This window comes from Plectrocnemia conspersa, unplaced genomic scaffold (genome assembly GCF_051122295.1).
Source record: "Plectrocnemia conspersa isolate PC_06_02 unplaced genomic scaffold, ASM5112229v1 ptg000011l, whole genome shotgun sequence".
In the NCBI taxonomy this organism is placed as follows: Eukaryota; Metazoa; Arthropoda; class Insecta; order Trichoptera; family Polycentropodidae; genus Plectrocnemia; species Plectrocnemia conspersa.
Window position 1 is genome coordinate 27,428,471 of NW_028277175.1, and position 18,599 is coordinate 27,447,069.

Below are 18,599 nucleotides of genomic sequence, written 5' to 3' on the forward strand. Positions count from 1 at the left end.
TATGTTTGGTTTTACAAATTATACATGCTCCACATTCGATTCGATGGGCGTCGGTTATTTTTTTCTTCGACGTATTCTTCTTCGTTTCGCTTTTAATGTATGCCGTGACCCTGACTGGAAGGTGCAAGCACCTCGTGCGATCTCGCATTCGAAACGTTTTGGAATAGAGTGGAGGCAACGATTTGATCAGATACGGAGTGGGGAAGCTAATTAGCGTGGAAGGAACGTCTCGAGTGTATCGGAATGGGGTGATACGCGACGTTGACCAGTGGAGAATAATTGTTCACCAAGGTCGGCCTTGGATTGAGCTGAAAAACATCGTAATAAATCCATACTTTTTATTAGAGATACATACCGAAGGATTACGATGTTCAATCAACCATAAATGCTCCTTCAAAACAACTCTCATACCTATAATTATTCACGGTCAAGTCCTTACTGCATCTTTAGATCAAGAAGAAAAAACCTTGATGGTTTTTTCTATATCCATATATGTTTGATCCTTCTTAAATATATACTTATTCATATACCACAAGAAGAAGATTATTTTTTGGTGCTCTTCCATGTCCATAAAATCATCTCTTGCTCTTGCGATTTTTATCCAAATAGAATCATCATAAACTTATTGTATAGGAGTGCCAAGAAAAGTTTCTCTTGTATCTAAATAAGTTTTCTTGTGCTTTCGAACCTTCAATTACTTTGATTAAAATATATGTTTTAGTGACAAGGAATGAATATACATTTTAAGAGGTTTTCTTCTATTTTTATTGCTCAAAGACTTTATATTTTGCTCTTACATATTTTTTTCAATGGAATTTTCATGAACTTACTGTATTAGAGGGACAAGCATAGTTTCATCTGTCTCTATATAATTTTTATTCCGCTTTTTTACTTGTATTGAAATAGATGTAGTGGCAAGAAAAACAATATGCGCTTAAAAAGGTTCTCTTCTATTTTTAAAGCTCACTATAAATATGGAAGTATCTCAAATATAATGTTTATTTAGCAATAAAGGTTTTTTCTGTATTAAAAAAAATCTTCTGATTGTATTATCTATAGAGGTATACTTAGGTGTAAGTTTTCTTGAATCGTTATCGAGAATAAAACAACAGCAAGAGTTTGATATGCTCTGTTTAATTATCAAAGAAGATTTCTTCTGTACTTACAAAACCGAATTAGAGAGTTTCATATGAATATCGTCCTGTCAAGGAAATGTGTTTTCTTTGTTCATAAAAAGATTTCTTCTTGTCTTTTTTCTTTAGTCTTTTAATTATATAATTATAGTGTCAAGAAAGGCGTTTTCTATGCTTTTTGTTTTATTGTCAAGAAAAAAGCAGAAAGAATTTAATTCTGTGTTTAATTATCCAAAAATATTTTTTCTGCATGGAAGTCATTTTTTGTGTTCAATAAAGGTTTCTTCTGTACATTCTACTTTAGTTGATCTTTAGACATATAAGTATGCATGTTACATGCTTTTATGACTTGAAATACTACCCTAGAATGTCAAGAATAGTTTCTTCTGCACTATTTGTTGTACTGATCCGATCTTTCTTGGGTTAGCGAGTCATTTCAATTGTACTTTCCGCAAAATTGCACCACGTGCTCCGAATGAAAGCACAATTTGTTACCGTGTCCATTGTGCGCTCAAGAATCCGCAAATTTGCATACAGCCGCCAGGGAATAGGGGAAGTACCCCGAAAAGACAACATTGTGTCCGTCCTGCAGATTAGCGAGGTATTTCACAGCGGCACAATTGCATAATCTCGTGTCCGAGTAGGTGAAAACACGAACGAGGGAATCCACTTTGGAGAATAACAGGTTTATAACTCGAGCATGATTTATGTACAAATATAGTAATCTGCCGCTACCGCGCTACGCTCTGCTGCGATTTTTCCCGCTAAATCAATACCGAATTGGGTTAATCTATAAAATGCATACGACATATTTTTTAATTATGGTGAATTTAAAATGCAGTTTTATAGCAATTTAAATTTTAGTGGGGGTGTTCTTGGAGCGTTTTTACGTATCTTTGATAGTTTAAGATATATTTGCATTTATAAGTCTTAACCCTTTTGTTGCCAAATTTTTTTTTTAAATAATTTAAAAAAACGGTTGATTCAGATAATTTGCACCTCATTGGTTGATTTTGTAACGTGTCTCAGCCACTCAACGCGTATAATAATGAGAGTTCAAATGCGAGTGTTCCTAACGGACACAATGAAAACGTTGTATTGATTCATACAAATTCATCCGGGGGTAAGTCGCTTCCATTATTTAACGGAGGGGTGTTTAGGGGCTGTCAATGACTCGGTAATATGGGGTTTGTTACCCATAGCCTGTGTGTGCATATACGGCGACAGTTGTTCGCAATCTTTTGTTTGTGTTTGTTTGGCGACAATTTGGATTGGGAACGCTTGGCTTAACCTTTTGGCGGTTGGATTTCCTTCGCTCTTGACATCTGTTGGGTTACATTTTTTATAATACAAAAGAAATCTGATATGTTTTAATCTAATAAATAATAAAAAAATATTAATCGGCTTATCTACTTTCTTACAAGTGATCTAATCGTTTCGTAATTCAGACAGCTTATCGACACTGTTGACAGATTAGCCGAGTTGTTGATAGTAATGCAAACATTTCACTTGCTGTCATGTTTTTTTTTGTGTCCTCGTTAATTAACTCAATCCGGTCCGCGTTATTTTGAGAGTTTGGGAAGCTCTGGTGGCGTTGCGTAAAATGCCTATCACAATCGATATAATGCTGTTGGTATCTGACCCCACACAACTTTTCATGCTCGCCCATTTGTATTGTTGCTGTGAGCAGAACACACATGCGTGTTTTCTATAAAAGTGCAATGTGGTTAATAGTTTTTTTTGTAGATGTTTTAACGGTTTGTTCGCATTTGCCACGGATGTTTCTGCATCGACGTTTTGATGATTATTGCTGTCAACATTTTCACTTTATTGATTTTTATTTGAGGCAGCAGCTCTACTGATGAGTTGTTAGAATATTTTTTTTTATCGATAAGTATCGATAAATTAAGATTTCTGGTATCATTCAATATAAGAATTTTGTAGTACTCGTGTCTCATTTTTATATTTTATCTTATTTAACACTTTATATGCGGGTGACGATAGTGGTAGGTGACACGACAGTGGAAAAATAATTAAAAAATCATAAAAAATAATATTTTTTTTTAATTAATATACTTTTTGCCATAAAATAATTTGAAAAGTGACGGATTTGCTCAAGGCTTTAGAAGCAAAACAATTAGGGATCAACTCAAAACTTTCTTATAATAAAAATGTGACGTATTATAACGCGATGCGTATTATTCTACTTAAAAACCGGTCGTTAAATCAAGTGGAAAAATCCCAGCTTTGCAGTACAAAAAAAAATTCGTCCTTGTATCCCGCTTTTAACAGATAAATATCATCTTACGCATACAAAGTGTTAAATATCGCGACTTATTTGCGATTATTACGATAACTTTATTTTAATAATCAACATTTTTAATTCATGACACAGATACAAATAGATTAAATAAAAATTTGGGAGCCACTGAGCGACTTTAATTAAGTCGATACGATTTTTAATACTTAGAAGGACCTTTATTATGAGTTATGCATTGATGCATGTGCCTAAAAAAGTGTGGATGGGATGACTCGAGAGAACTATTTTAGTTAATATAGATAAAAGGTTAAATAAATATTTTTTTTGAATGAAGTTAACACGACGAAACGCACAAATTTGAGCACACGGTATTTAATATGTTAATAATTTTAAACCCCTCTATTGCTGAAATCTGATTCTAATATTTTTATAAGGATTTCCGAATCTTGCGTCATCGTTGAATAAATAATATGATATGCTTCTAATGGATAAGAGGAGAATATCTATTTCTTAAACTATCTTAGTTAATATAAATAAAAGGCTAAATAAATATATTTTTTGAATGAAGTTAAAACAACAAAACGCACACATTAGAGCACATGGTATTTAATATGTTAATAATTTTAACCCTATTATTGCCGAAATCTGTTCAATTAGCTTCAAATTTGCTGAAATCTGATTTTAATATAGAACTAAATTATGTTTGTTATAATAGTGATTCATGTATAATCTATTGATGCAACAAATTATATATATCACTACTATAACAGTTACGATTTAGTTTTGTGATAAAAATAGAATTAAACTTTTTCTAATTTAACCCATTAGCTGCCGAGCCTTTTATGTGTTGTATTGCATAATTATTTCATAGTTTTTTTGTGTTTAAATTTATCATTTGTATCAATATTTGACGTTCATTATTTTATCTCAAGTTTTCCTTCATAAAAATCGAGTTATCGTATCTTTGTAACAAAAATATTGTTGTAAAATATATGCATAATTTTTTCATAGTTTTTTTGTTGTATTTAAATTTATCATTTGTATTAATTTGTGACGTTCATTATTTTGTCTCAGATCTTTGTGACAAAAATATTGTTGTAATATGTTAATATAGATATACAGAACATATACAGCATTTCAGAAAAAAACTTCACTTGGATGAATTAGTAGTTTTAATTTTTATCTTGGCTCGATAGATTTTATATACCCTTTGGTTGCCGAAATACGTTTTTCATCATAAAAATCGAGTTATCGTATCTTTGTGGCAAAAATGATGATGTACAGTGTCATGTAAAAAAAGTTCGCTTGTTTTTATTTCTATCTTGAATGATTGATTATATTTATTAACCCTTTTGTCGCTGAAATATATTTATATATATTTTTTTTCGAATACATATATTTTTATTATTATGTAAAATATTGGTGAACTCTTAACGAATATTTTTTACTCATATGGAAGAAGTAATACAATGTTTTCGTTCACTTATTGCAGGATTTAAAGATTTTCTCTTTTGTACCAATGCCGAAACTTTTGTAGTGAGAATGCTGCATATGCAAGATCATTTCAAGCGAGACGCAAAACTGGTTCTGTCGCAGCTCTGAGAATTTTACCTTTTCCGAATAAGTCTCATTGCACAAAAATAGTATACGTCTCCAAGCAACTCCAGAACAATCGAACCGCTAAAATTACCCCCTCAAAAGCGTTCAATGATTTGTTCAAAATATGTTATATTTTCGCACGCCATTGGCAACAGTCCACGCGTTGCAAGTGTAGCGAGCGAAAAAAAAAGATCATCGGCGGAGAATGCGTCTTGGGCTTTTTGGTTAAGATTTTTGGCAAAGTGCTGCCTCTCCACTAATTCTGGGTAAACAAGGTGTCAATGATTGGCTCATCGGTGCCCTTTTGTGGACACAAAAGAGCCTGCTGCTCGGCATTCCTGTGTGTGTTTTTGGTCTTGTTACCTGGCCCTGGAGGTGACACGGGTCCAAATAAGATCTTTTGGCACTACCTGCTCTGAGTTGCGATCAATGGAGAAAGGTATGCGGCCCCGATTTCGGAAGTGCACATCCGTCTTGGGCTCATCATTATGATATCTCACATTCTCATGGAATTTATCTAGCCTGTCGCGCTTGGACGGTTCCAAAAAAAATCGCCATCATAAAAAATCTAAGAGCTAGCGACCTCTTGGGTCATCAACCAGTGACGGATTGGACGTTGCTATGTTCATTCCGATCAATTGTTGCCTTGGGGCGATGGCGGATTCGTCAGGTATATTACATTGTGTATGTGAGAAGTTTTTTTTTGTGTCGTGATGCTAGGTTTTTTGCAAAAATTTGGACTCGCTCATTGAGCAGCAGCACATACCGCGAAAAGCTCCCTTCGTGTCTATTGAATGGTAGATACAATGCGATTGCTTCCAATGTGTCTTCTAAGAAAAAAATATTTTAGAAAACGTAAATTCTTTCTAAAAATATGCATATGAAGTCATCTGCAACTTTCTTGAATATATTAAATAATATTTATTTAATATATTCATGATTACTCTAAGCTACTTATAACGAAAGCGCGTGCTTTAAAAATGAATCGATGCGTATATAATACATGTATATTTAACACAGATACTCTAGATATGTTACTTTTGGATACGCCATCTATTTATTTATGAAACCTACATTTTTTTTATTAAATATGTCATCTCATTTTGCGTCTACCTGATTTTTTTTAGAGCTTCACCAATATGACTTCCTATTCATATTCTCAAGCGTTTACTATTCACAAAAAATGTATTACACAAATCAGATTATCATAATTTTTATTTAACTAGATTGCGTTGGATTAGGGTTGTTTAGGATCTTGACGCAAGATCGAGTGGATCTATCTGTTACTCACCCCTCGTGGCATTTTATTTTCGGTTTACTTACTCAAGGGTCTATAAATAGTGCAATTTTGTGGTATTCTTAGCTCCATTAATAATTCACTGCCTGTACGCTCTACCAAACAAATAAAAAAACAGTTTTACTTATGTGATAAGACTAAGACAAAAATCTAAAATAATAATGGCAAGTTTAATTAATCTGTTTTGAATCTTGGAATCTAAATCGGTTAATCCGGATCGATTCCCAGAATTGGCACCTTGGTTTTGAACGCATCAATTGGTAACGCCACTTACAAAGATCCAGTTATTGCTATTTTTCTTACGACACAGCTTTGAACTCTGGTCGTCACGGCGCAGACGAGGTCGTCACACTCTGTTTTTTTCTTCTTGGAGCAGTACAGTTCTTCACTACAGCAGCAGCTCATCACAAATACATATGTACGACGTGGATATACAGATTCTGTACCCACATTTTCGGCCTTTCTCGGAAATCCTTGCGAGTGGCACAAAGGCCGCGGTGATTCAAAAAGTTTTGAGTCTCCAGGCATAAATATTTATTGTGGACCCTTTTTTGTCATCGCGAGCCCCCAAGCATACATGCATGATGGAGAGGAAAAAAACTATGCCATCTTCTCGGTCCTTTTATTTATGGCCTGCTTATCGTTTCACGGGGACAAATAGACACCACGAACGCCGCCCGGTGAGATGCTGTGACAAAAGCATATTTATGACATTATGACCATCGACAGGCATGTTTGTTTCTTTTTGGTAACATCAACATAAAAGGTTCACGATCACTAAACACCGATGCTCAAAATGAGTCGCCAAGTCTCAAATGTATTTGGGTCGATTCATTACTTGGAAAAAAACTATATATAAACAGGTAAATGTAAACATTTTATACTTAAATACCATTCTGGAAAATATTGTTACTCAAACAAAAGTATTCATAAGTTTCAGACGATCGTTCTACATTAATAATGTGACCAGATTTTGAAAATATCAAAGCAGAACAATAAAAAAAGTCATTTCGGAAATTTTTGTTCGAGGATGACATTTGGTCACCTAAATAAAATAATTTTTTTTTTAAATCAACTAAATTTTGACTTTGTATCCTTATAAAAGTGTACTGGTTACATCTCACTACTTACCAGGACAGATGACAAAAAAATAGGGAAGTCATTTAGAGGAGAGCAGATGGGTGCATTTGTCCCACCTTGAATTTTGGCTAAAAATGCATGTCATTTAATGAAATATTATGAATTTAATGAAAAATTTAAAAACAACCACTGACTGGCTAATTTTTGTCCCCCCCCCCCCCCCCAGAAAAAATTGTAAAAAATCAAAAAAGTTATAAAAAAAAACATTCTCAAATCTATCCCGAATATTGGAATATATTTTCACCGGTAGATATGTATTTTTATCAGTGAATTTATCTGGCATGCAGTGGCGTAGCTAGGGTATGTGGTTCCCGGGGCGATTCTTAAAATTGCCGCCCCCCCTATACATTTTTTGCATGGTCATAAAATCAGCATTTCTTAAAATAATTAATTGGTTATTGTTAAGCTCTTGCTATTATTGGGTATATATATGTGTTTTAGTGCATTTTGGGTTTTGTACCACACTAGACGATCCCATCGCAAATATGCCGCCCCCAAGCAAGTGCCGCCCGGGGCGGCCCGCCCTCCTCGCCCCACTATAGCTACGTCACTGCTAGCAATGTGCTAATAAAATGATATGATTTTAATTTTTTCACACCTAATAATATTAGGGGTACCCAATAGTACGTTTTTATACTGAGTAAATTTGTCTATCGGTAGTGTTTGGAGTAACATAACAACAAAAAAACACCTTAAGTTTCAATGAAGATTATGTTCCGAGTAATGTGTTTTTACGCACTTGTATAATGTACGAAATTCACAAAAAAATCGACCACCACAGCAACCAAAAACATTTATGCCGTCAATGGTTCGTCAATTTAAAAAATGGTTCAAAAGATTTAAATTCGAAAATTTTTGTGTGGAAGAAATGGGACACCAAAAATCATCAATGATGACTGCATAGCTGCAGAAATTAATGCCAATACAGAGATGTCGATTCAGGAGTTACCAGATAATGGTCTAGCATTCAAAGAAGTTTAAAACATATTGGGAAGGCGTGTGGGTTCCATACGCACTAAGCGACGAGAACAAGGCGACGCGCCTGCCTCGTATTACGAGAATCACGTGAAAAAATTAATCAAAATCACCCTCCATATTCTCTCGATATAGCATCATCAGATACCATTTATTTAAGTATATAAGATAATTTAGATTGTAAAAAAATTAATAGTGTTAGTGAAGTTAAAATATTCTTTTCTGAATAGTTTAACTCAGTCAGTTAGTTTTTTCAAATGTGGTGTTAAAAACTTGCCTGATCGATGGAAGAAGTTTGTATCTGTCGATGGAGATTATTTTGTAGAATAATATTATAAAATAAATTTGTTATTGGAAACATAATTTTCATTAAAAAAGTCCTTTCTTTTGGGTACCCTTAATATATACATTTATGGTGACCGGATTATTGCGAATTTTTTTGCTCAAAATCTGTCTCGGAAATGTTTGACTAAAAAAATCATGACGGAACTATTTGCTCAAAAGTTATCTGAAATTTTTGAGGAGGATAAATCACAAATTCTGATCTCCCAGATACGATAAAAATTTTAAAATACTAAGGTCCGTATAGGATTCGAGCCGATTTACTATGTATACATATTATAGTTAGAGGACAACTTACATGAGCAATATATAAAATAATTGTTCCATAAAACGAATTGTTTGTGCATTACTGTTGACAGTTGACAGATTAGGTGCGAGCGAACATCAGTCAAAACAGTGAACACTTTGTATATTTCGAAGAAAAATATCATTTTTCGAAGAAAAAAATCGAACATAAATACGTTTTATGGAACAAAGTATTTATTTGAATGCACATATCTCTCAAAATAGCACATTTTTATAAACATTTCTATAATATTATTCTGTTTTATTATGTATTTATAGAATTTATGTTCAGTTAATTTCATATACATATTTTGATATGATAATGATATACAATAAGAATAATGAAATAATCTCTAATACAGATTTTCTCGGTAGGCGAGAGCTAAAGGGGTTGATTCAAAACTGTTTACTGACGCTTTTGAATAAAAACGACTCAAACAAATATGCACACATCAAAAAGGAGAGAGGCAGACCCCCATTATGTCACATTTTTTACAGCATCGACGCGAGACCACCCTGCTTCTGCTCACTCTCTGGATTCTGTACCCAAAAACCTCAGACGCCCAAATCGATTGGTTATTCGCGAGCGTCGACCTTCCAAAAAAAAATAAAAAAGGAGAGGATGTGATGCTGTGTTGCATTTATAAAAGCTTGAACCTATACCCCCATGCGATTGAACTATGAACGAAAAAAATCAATATGGACTCATGCACACATATGCATACCCCTGTTTTTCGAAGGGTTTTTTGGTGACCATGTGAACCGGGCTGTTCGTTCATTCCCGCCACAGTGCATGGGGTAAAAGACTCACAATGGGGACAATTCAATTGATACTCACACACACAAACACAAAGAAAGAGCACGTGCACGAACACAAACAAGGGTTTTGTCTCGGTTGCACGGCTAAATTTGGTAGTAGGAAGTGTTCTGGTGCCACTCTGAAATGGGGGAGCTCGTAATTAATAGATTAATCGAGCTAATTGAAGAGGCGATGGTAGTAGACTATTAGAAGAACCTAGCTATTTCAAAGATTTTTTCAATATCCTGCTTTTTGTATGTGATGCATGTATCCAAATCTGGGATGTTGCTCTTTTTTCTGTGAGTGACGCGATGATTTTTTGCCAGCGCCCACTAATTTTCTTCCTTGAAACTTTTGCCCTTCCGGCGGGAAGGGAGCGATCCGACACAATATGTTATTAACAGAGGTGTTCAACCATTTTAAATTTGCCATCTATCGCTATTATATCAATATTTAAAGAATATTCTGTTTTTATACTAATATTATCAGATTAAAGGATCCGAATGCTTGAGGTTAAAGAGTCATCTCAAATAGCTTGAATTGAGTGGCATTTCGTCTTAAGATCATGCTTCAAACAAGCACTTAAAATACTAATAAAACGCATTTTTGCCTTATAACTTAACCATGTAAAACATGAATTTTGTATTTGAATGGACTGCTTTGAATTGATATTGATTATCCCTGGAAGCTATTAAGAAACTGTCAAGGCGCAGAGAAGATTCCAGACAAAAAACGTTTACAGTTATATTTTTTAAGGGCGAGGGTTTCCTTCTGTGTATCCCATTTTGGTCTCATCCTGTCATGTGCCCGACCATGCTGTCACTGGGAAGCTTGTTAAATTCAAAGGGGGGCGCACGTCATTAGCAGCCAATAATACATATTTCATACCCACTTTTGTGCTTGTTTGTTTTTCTTGAGAAAATGTGGTATAAGACTATTTTCGGTCCCACTCTTTCCCCTTCGATTGTATCCAAAAATATTTACACTGATATTCATTAAAATCATAATAAACTGGATGTATGATGATATTGAAGTTTTAGTGTATGCATGTAGACAGATTAGGGTATGTTTTTTATGTCTTCCTCATGGTTTGCTACCCTGGTACCACATATGTTTCACACATGACTTGGACGAAATTATAGCGTAAACAAGCTTCAAAGTGTCAGTTTGATGTTTATTTGGATTATGTACTAATTATGGTTTTTCTTTGGTTTTTAGGTATGGGGGCATGCCTGCGGCGGGCGGCATGAGCGCGGCGGGTGAGGCGGGGCAGTACGGTGCAGGACCAAACCTTTCTTCAGCAGCCATGGTGGCCGCTGCAGCCAATGCTTCTAGTAATGCCACTGGCACTGCTAACGTAGTCGCCATGCAGGAAGCGCAGCCGTTCAATCAAGTAAGTTTACTTTTAGTTATAACATTATTCCAGAATATTCCATTAGATTATTTTCAATGATTATTTATTTTGCTCATGTAGCTAATTGTTTATATACTAAGCAAATATCTTCAAAACATATGTTCTAGACATATTATTATACAGTTTCACACCTCCATAAAATATTCCCCTGGCCGTACTCGTTTTCTTATACCTATCTTTCCCTTAATTATCCCTATTTCTATTATTAAATCTATGTACATCTTTATTTATTATTAAATACTTATTAAAATACTATGGTAACATATTATTTTCGGACGTTTCGCAACTGTCAAATTGGGCTTCATAGACATTTTAGAGCATCATATAATTTCACTAGCGCTTATCAGTTAAATTATATTTCCGCTAATAGAAATATACATATATTTAATGGTGAAAATGTATTTGGACATCACTTATGAAAATATTACTTCACTGAAAAAACACATTCACTCTAATATTTATAAATTAAGTAAATAAATAATGATAAGAAATCATATTATTTTTTTAGCACCTACGAGATAAATTGTAGTTCTCTGGTAAAAATATATATTTACCGGTGAAAATGTATTCTGATATTATTTCATTGAAATGACATATGTTCAGAATAGATTCGAGACTGTTCTTTTTAGATTTTCTTTAAATTGTAAATTGTATCGTTTTTTTTTTAATATTTTGATTTCATTAAGATTGATAGTATTTTATTAAATGACATACATTTTTCTAGACAAATTCAAACTCTTCCCCCAAACGACGTACCTTTATCTAACATATCTTTATAAATTGATAAACATACATTTAGTTGAAATACATTATTTTTTAACCATTTTTATCATTATCACTTATGCAATAAATTAAAGTGTCTTTTGCAAACACATATTTTATATATTATTAATTATATCATTAATATATATTATAAATAATTATATCAATGCCTTTTCACTATACTTATTTAGACAAATGCTTCTTATTGATGTCCACGATATAGGATACATTCTTTCTTAACACTATATCTTTTTTATGTTCCTTAAATTGTATAATATTTCAAATTAAATGTAACTGGTATTTATTTTACACATCGTTTTCTATTTACAGATGCAAAACAACATGGGAATGGGAAACCCTCAGTACGGTAACATGAACGGCTATGGCCAACAACGCACCCACAATCCTAACATGACGTCCATGGGCGGCATGGGAGGTATGGGCGGGATGGGAAGCATGGGACAAATGGGCGGAAACCCCAACATGAACGGTCTCAATCCCAACATGAACCCCATGGCCCAAATGGCCAATATGGGCATGGGAGGTATGCACAGCAATATGATGCCAGGTCAAATGCCCGGCCAGATGTCAAACATGTCGGCGATGGGCAAAATGGGACCTGGCAGTTATCCCAGAAGGCTAGCGCCGTATCCTTCGCCAGCTATGCATATGAACCAAAAGCGGCAGCAAGGGTACATGAACACCGGGCCTGCAACCATGCAGCCAGGGTTCAACCCGAACACGCCTCAATACCCGACCGGTTATGGGAATGGCCGGCCGAGTTTCCAAAACCAATACCCCCCGCAACAGCCGTTAGGGCCCAGTGCGAATTTCGGACCCGCTACAATGAGAGCGGGGATGAGACAGAACACGCCGCCCTACTCGGGTCAGAGCCAGTACTTCACTAACGGAGGAATGGGCCCTGGACAGTTTGCGGGTCACCACCAGACGAGCAACGGGAGTGGCTACGTCGGGCAGAACGTAGGGCAGTACGGGGCGGCGGGGCAGTTCCAACCCGAAGTGGGAACTATGAGAAGTAATATGTCTTACCAACATAGTCCTGTGCCGGGCAATCCCACGCCGCCCCTGACGCCAGCTAGTAGTATGCCACCTTACATCAGTCCAAACGCTGATGTTAAACCTAATTTCAATGAATTAAAACCTCCTTTACCTATGCAAAGTAAGTTGAAAATGCCCCGTGTATCTCATCATACTTCTTCTATTCTTACAACATAGTTATTAAATTATTTTTTAATTTTAGATGATGAACTCCGCCTAACCTTTCCAGTTAGAGACGGAATTATCCTCCCACCATTTAGGCTAGAACACAATTTGGCTGTAAGCAATCATGTTTTCCAGTTGAAACCTACCGTGCATCAAACGTTAATGTGGAGGTGAGTGATGCCGAAATATGTCTCGAGCATTATAAATGTATGGCTTACTTATATGTATTGATATTTTCGCTCAGATCGGATTTAGAACTTCAGTTAAAATGCTTCCACCACGAGGATAGACAGATGAACACCAATTGGCCGGCCAGCGTGCAAGTGTCGGTCAATGCTACCCCCCTTGTCATAGACAGGGGTGAAAATAAAACTTCCCATAAACCTTTGTACCTGAAAGATGTGTGTCAGCCAGGAAGAAACACTATTCAAATTACAGTTTCGGCCTGTTGCTGTGTAAGTATTAAAATAATATTTTTATTGATCAACATATATTTCAATAGTAGTATATATAAGTGAAAAAAGTTGTATTACTTGCATATAATGTAGATCTTTTATGGTTACCAGAATAATATATAATTGATTAATTATGATTCAATTTGTGTTTGCAGTCGCATCTGTTTGTATTACAATTAGTGCATCGACCGAGCGTGAGGAGTGTCCTGCAAGGCCTTCTTCGGAAACGGCTTTTAACAGCCGACCATTGTATCGCCAAGATAAAGCGAAACTTCAGCCAAACCTCCAGCAATAACGGGAACGGCGGTCCCATTATGCAAGACAGAGACCGAGACGCCGTCGAACAGACGGCCCTCAAAGTCTCCTTAAAATGTCCGATCACGTTCAAAAGGATAACCTTACCTGCCCGAGGGCACGATTGTAAACATATTCAGTGTTTCGACCTAGAGTCATACTTACAGCTCAACTGTGAGCGAGGCTCATGGAGATGTCCTGTTTGCAAGTAAGTCATAAACGCCGAAAAATAATTTATTTGTTAATAAATAATTGTATTTATATGTATGTTTTATTTATAGTAAACCTGCTCAGTTAGAGGGATTAGAAGTAGACCAATACATGTGGGGTATTTTGAATACGCTAAACACGTCTGATGTAGAAGAAGTAACGATAGATAGTGGTGCTAATTGGAAAGCTGCTAAAAATCCTGCAATGTCGGGCATTAAGGTATTGTACTTTTAGCAAAAATTCAGTAGTTTTCAAACTGTCTTTATAGTCTAAATAAGGCTAGGAACTACTTTCATTAGAATATATAAAGATTATTATTAATTTTGTATTTTTTTATCATATGCAGCAAGAGGACGATAACGACCCATGTTCTGGAAAGCGTGGCAAAGCCATCTCGCCCGGTTCTATGACGCTGCCTACCATGAACAACTGGGACATGAACCAGGCGTTATCTCCGTACTTACCGCCCGACATGAACACAATCGCAAACGGCTCCATGATGTCGTCTTCGTATGGTCAAGGGAACGGCAATGGACACGGCCGGTCGAACAGCGGAAACGGGCAGAACTACGAGTTTGGGGTGAATTCGACGGGGCCGGGAAGCAACGAATACTCTGGCGGCGGAGGACCTCTCTCACACCTGAGCGATAGCGTTAATTCGCTCGATCCCTTAAACGCAATGGAGAAGAGCCTCAATGAACAGGTATGTTTTGATTCTTTTTCTACTTCAGCGGCTCTCAACATTTTTGCTTTCCTGTACCATTGATTAAACATTTCATTTACGAATTATACTTTATTCATTACATCCAATAATATTAATTTCAATAGAAAACATTAATAATATTATTGAAACTGTTTTTATAATTTTATATAAAAAATAAATGAAAATTAAAAATTAGTAAAAAAAAAGCCCAATTAAATTTGAGATCTCCAAAATAAAAAAAATTAAATTTTCATCGGGGGAGGTATACTTTTTAAAAAAAATATTTTGGCAATATTGAATACATCAAAATTCTTCTCAACAAAAAAATGCTTTTATGCCTTCAAAAAACATTTGTGAATAGAACGTTGATTGGTGTATCTATTATGACCGAAATTCGCAGAATTCAGTCGTTGAACGAACAAAGTTGGACAGGATCACTCTTTATTATTGTTTAACGTTTATCTCAAAAACAGGTCTGCGTCGCAAATTTTTATGAAGTTTGTGTTGCGTTTTTTGTATTTGTTGTTTCAAGAGGCAAAGATTTTATTTCAATCAGTTTGATAATTCAATTTTGGTTAATTTATTTCTAGCTATTTAATTTATATGCAAATCCGAACAAAATAAACGTCGATACGGATCTGATCTTTATGTATATCAAATTCGTTCCAAACATTATCTATTGTATTATATACAATAAATATAATATAAAAATGTATATAAAATGTAAAAGTAATGTAGTATGGAGACCGTTCGTCTCTTCACACAAAGATTTGAATAGTCTGGATTTCGTTGAATTGGCCTTAATAAAATTAACAACTTTGACAGAATGATCAGGCACGAATTTCAACGAATTTGGCACTATATTGGATGCAATGAATCCAAAATACATTGGAAGCAACTTATTTGATGCAACCATCTAAACCTGTCAGTCTGTCATAGATTTTCCACCATCCGTGCAAACACCACAACGATTAGTCCAATCAATTTCTCTTTCACAGAAATAACACTGAATGGCATTAATATGTCTTCTCCTTTACACCTTTCAGTTCGAGCATAGCATTTAAAAGATTTTCTTTATCTGTGTTATCATTTAAATATCTGGCAATAGTATATTGTAATACAAGCAAAATTGACAGACTGGAAACATCAGTGCTTTTCACCTGTATGGAAAAAAAAGGACTCTTTTTTATTTTTGCAATTACTGTGAATTTATTGTCGTCAGACATATCCTTATTTCTTCGAAAAACTGTATCGTTTGACAACGGAATTTTGTTAATTTTTCGGACATAGTCTTCACCGAACATATATTGAGCAGCATCTTTGATACAATGAGATATCAAATTTTCAGCGATTGTGTAATTTTTAGTGCTTTTAGCAATATGGTAAATTATTCTGTACGATGCTTCGACTCCATTCACATTGAATTTGTTTGCAGATGAGATAGAAGAAGTTGAATTAGGGGCGTTTGATAGTCGCTGAAAAAAACTTACATATTTTTGCTTATAAAGTAAATATATCAAAATGATTATAGTACTTTAAATAAAATTTGAATTGAATTTTTTTACATTAAAAAAAATTGTGAAATATTCTAGAACAAAATTAAAGATGTCAAAAATGTACTATAAAGAAATAACTTTTTTACATGTGTATATACAAAATATCTTCACATAAAATTCTTCTTTGAAATATTTTTCATACATTCTTAAAATGCTACTTTTATATAGATAAGATATGCATATGATAAATTCCACCTTAAAATAGTTAGTTTTATATAATAACACTTTTGTAATCTTACAGATGCCCCATACCCCTCACACACCTCATACGCCGCACACCCCCGGTGCGGGCGGAGGAGGAGGCGGCGGAGCACATACCCCTGGCTCGGCGCATACGCCAGGCGGTCCTCCGAGCGTCCCACCTTCCTCTGAGCAGCAGCAGCATGTACCTTCAACTCTCACCGACGTCGATATACCCTCAGATCTCAACTTTGATCCTGCGGCTGTCATAGACGGTGAAGGGACCAACGAAGGGCTTAATGTAAGTATCCGATAATTTTTCACCCACTGACGTTTTTGCTGCATTTTAGTGTATAGGCAAGACGTTGCTGTTACAATATTATAAATGTGTTTATTTTTGTTTATAGTTATTACCGGATAACGTAGTAGATCCGATGGATCTGCTTTCGTACCTGGATCCACCTGGTGGATTGGGCGATCTCCTAGCAACACCTCCGTCGTCGTCTAGCTCGGCGCACTCGCATCCACACCGCGCGCCCTCATCGGACGACATCCTAGCGTTATTCGAGTGACTAAGCCCAAAATCTGGCCTCCGTGACCAGCGAAAGACTAAGACTATATCCGACAAAGAGTGCGACGACATACTCGCTCTGTTCATGTAGGCACAAAAATTGGTCTCGCTGCTATTTGAAAATTGTGATTATTATAAATAATATATATATATTTGCTAATTTTTTCTACAAATGGAAATGAAATTCTAACCTTAAATGTGATGACAAAAAAAATCTAAATAAGTGTGGTGTTTTTTCATAACAGACAATATTTTTTTTAAAATTGTTTTGATGTTGATCCGCCGCAAAAGCTTTTCGTCAGTATATAGAATCGTCATAATTACCGAGGGATCAATCGTCATTAATCGGAGAAGTCCTCGAGTCGCGCCCCAGATGAGTTCGCATATCAGCTAGCGGTGTAAAACGGACGCCCATGGCCATCAAACGTTCTCGTTTTTCTTCGACGGAGATGTGATAATCAAGAGTCAGACGTATCTGTGAACAGTGGCCATAGACATAATAATTATATAGTTCCTCAAGAGGTGAAGAGAACGTTTGCAACTGTTCCTAGTTTTGTGCGGACTAACGTGTGCGCAAACCTTGCAAACTTCATTCTAAAAAGAAGAAAAGAAAAAAAACACAAAAACAAACTAGGTTTATAAATTAAACACGAGACGAGAGACAAACGTAAATGATTATATTAAAATGATTATATAAAACAAAAAAATATAACTTAAACGTAATTGATCATTGATTCGTTAGTAATTTAATTTTATCTACTGACATAAAAGTACGTTTTAGAATTCACATTCTAAAGTTTGTTAGTACGTTGATATTAGTGATAAGAACGGTTTTTTGAACGGATCTTATAGTTCCTAAACTGAATCAGTGAGAACTATAACATTCAGTTTTACGCGATGATGTAATATATATTATTTATATATATTATATATATATTTCTCGTTGGTTTAATAAATTTGCATTTTATATATATATGTATATTTACAGGATAGGCGAAGAAAGATTGAAGTTTGTAATAGTCCTATAACTTTCGCAAACTAAATGTTTATTTATATGGAACTCTTCGGTTTATAATACCAATAATTAATGTTATTCAATCCTTCAAATTTTATTTTATTTTGAAGTAACTTATTATATTTGATGTTTTAAAACTACCCATATATAATTATTATTTTATATTACTATGGTAATTAGAATTGAATTAGTAATGTACTTAATTACTTTTTAATAATTTATAAAAATGCAGTTATTTATTTTCATTAATTTAGTCAAACAACACAGAACAAAATAAAACCATGACACTTGGTGATGTCTAATGAGAGGGCACTATAAATATATTTTTTTCACTGTCAAAGTTTGTGCATATTTTATTTGTATATGTATGTATACATTAACAATA

The 18,599-nt window shown here is 34.8% G+C and overlaps 1 protein-coding gene across 2 annotated transcripts in view; it reads left to right on the forward strand.

The window, feature by feature from the left end:
* tna (Zinc finger MIZ domain-containing protein tonalli) overlaps positions 1-17,906 on the forward strand; it is a 29,584-nt gene extending 11,678 nt beyond the window's left edge. For both annotated transcript variants that reach the window (XM_088198864.1, XM_088198863.1), the window contains exons 3-11: positions 11,049-11,223; positions 12,337-13,186; positions 13,268-13,400; positions 13,475-13,685; positions 13,841-14,187; positions 14,261-14,408; positions 14,536-14,892; positions 16,690-16,929; positions 17,036-17,906. In XM_088198864.1, the coding sequence (XP_088054990.1) occupies positions 11,049-11,223; positions 12,337-13,186; positions 13,268-13,400; positions 13,475-13,685; positions 13,841-14,187; positions 14,261-14,408; positions 14,536-14,892; positions 16,690-16,929; positions 17,036-17,200 (2,626 nt within the window). In that variant the 3' untranslated portion in view covers positions 17,201-17,906. The remainder of the gene's footprint in view (positions 1-11,048; positions 11,224-12,336; positions 13,187-13,267; positions 13,401-13,474; positions 13,686-13,840; positions 14,188-14,260; positions 14,409-14,535; positions 14,893-16,689; positions 16,930-17,035) is intronic.
* Positions 17,907-18,599: the final 693 nt, after the last annotated feature.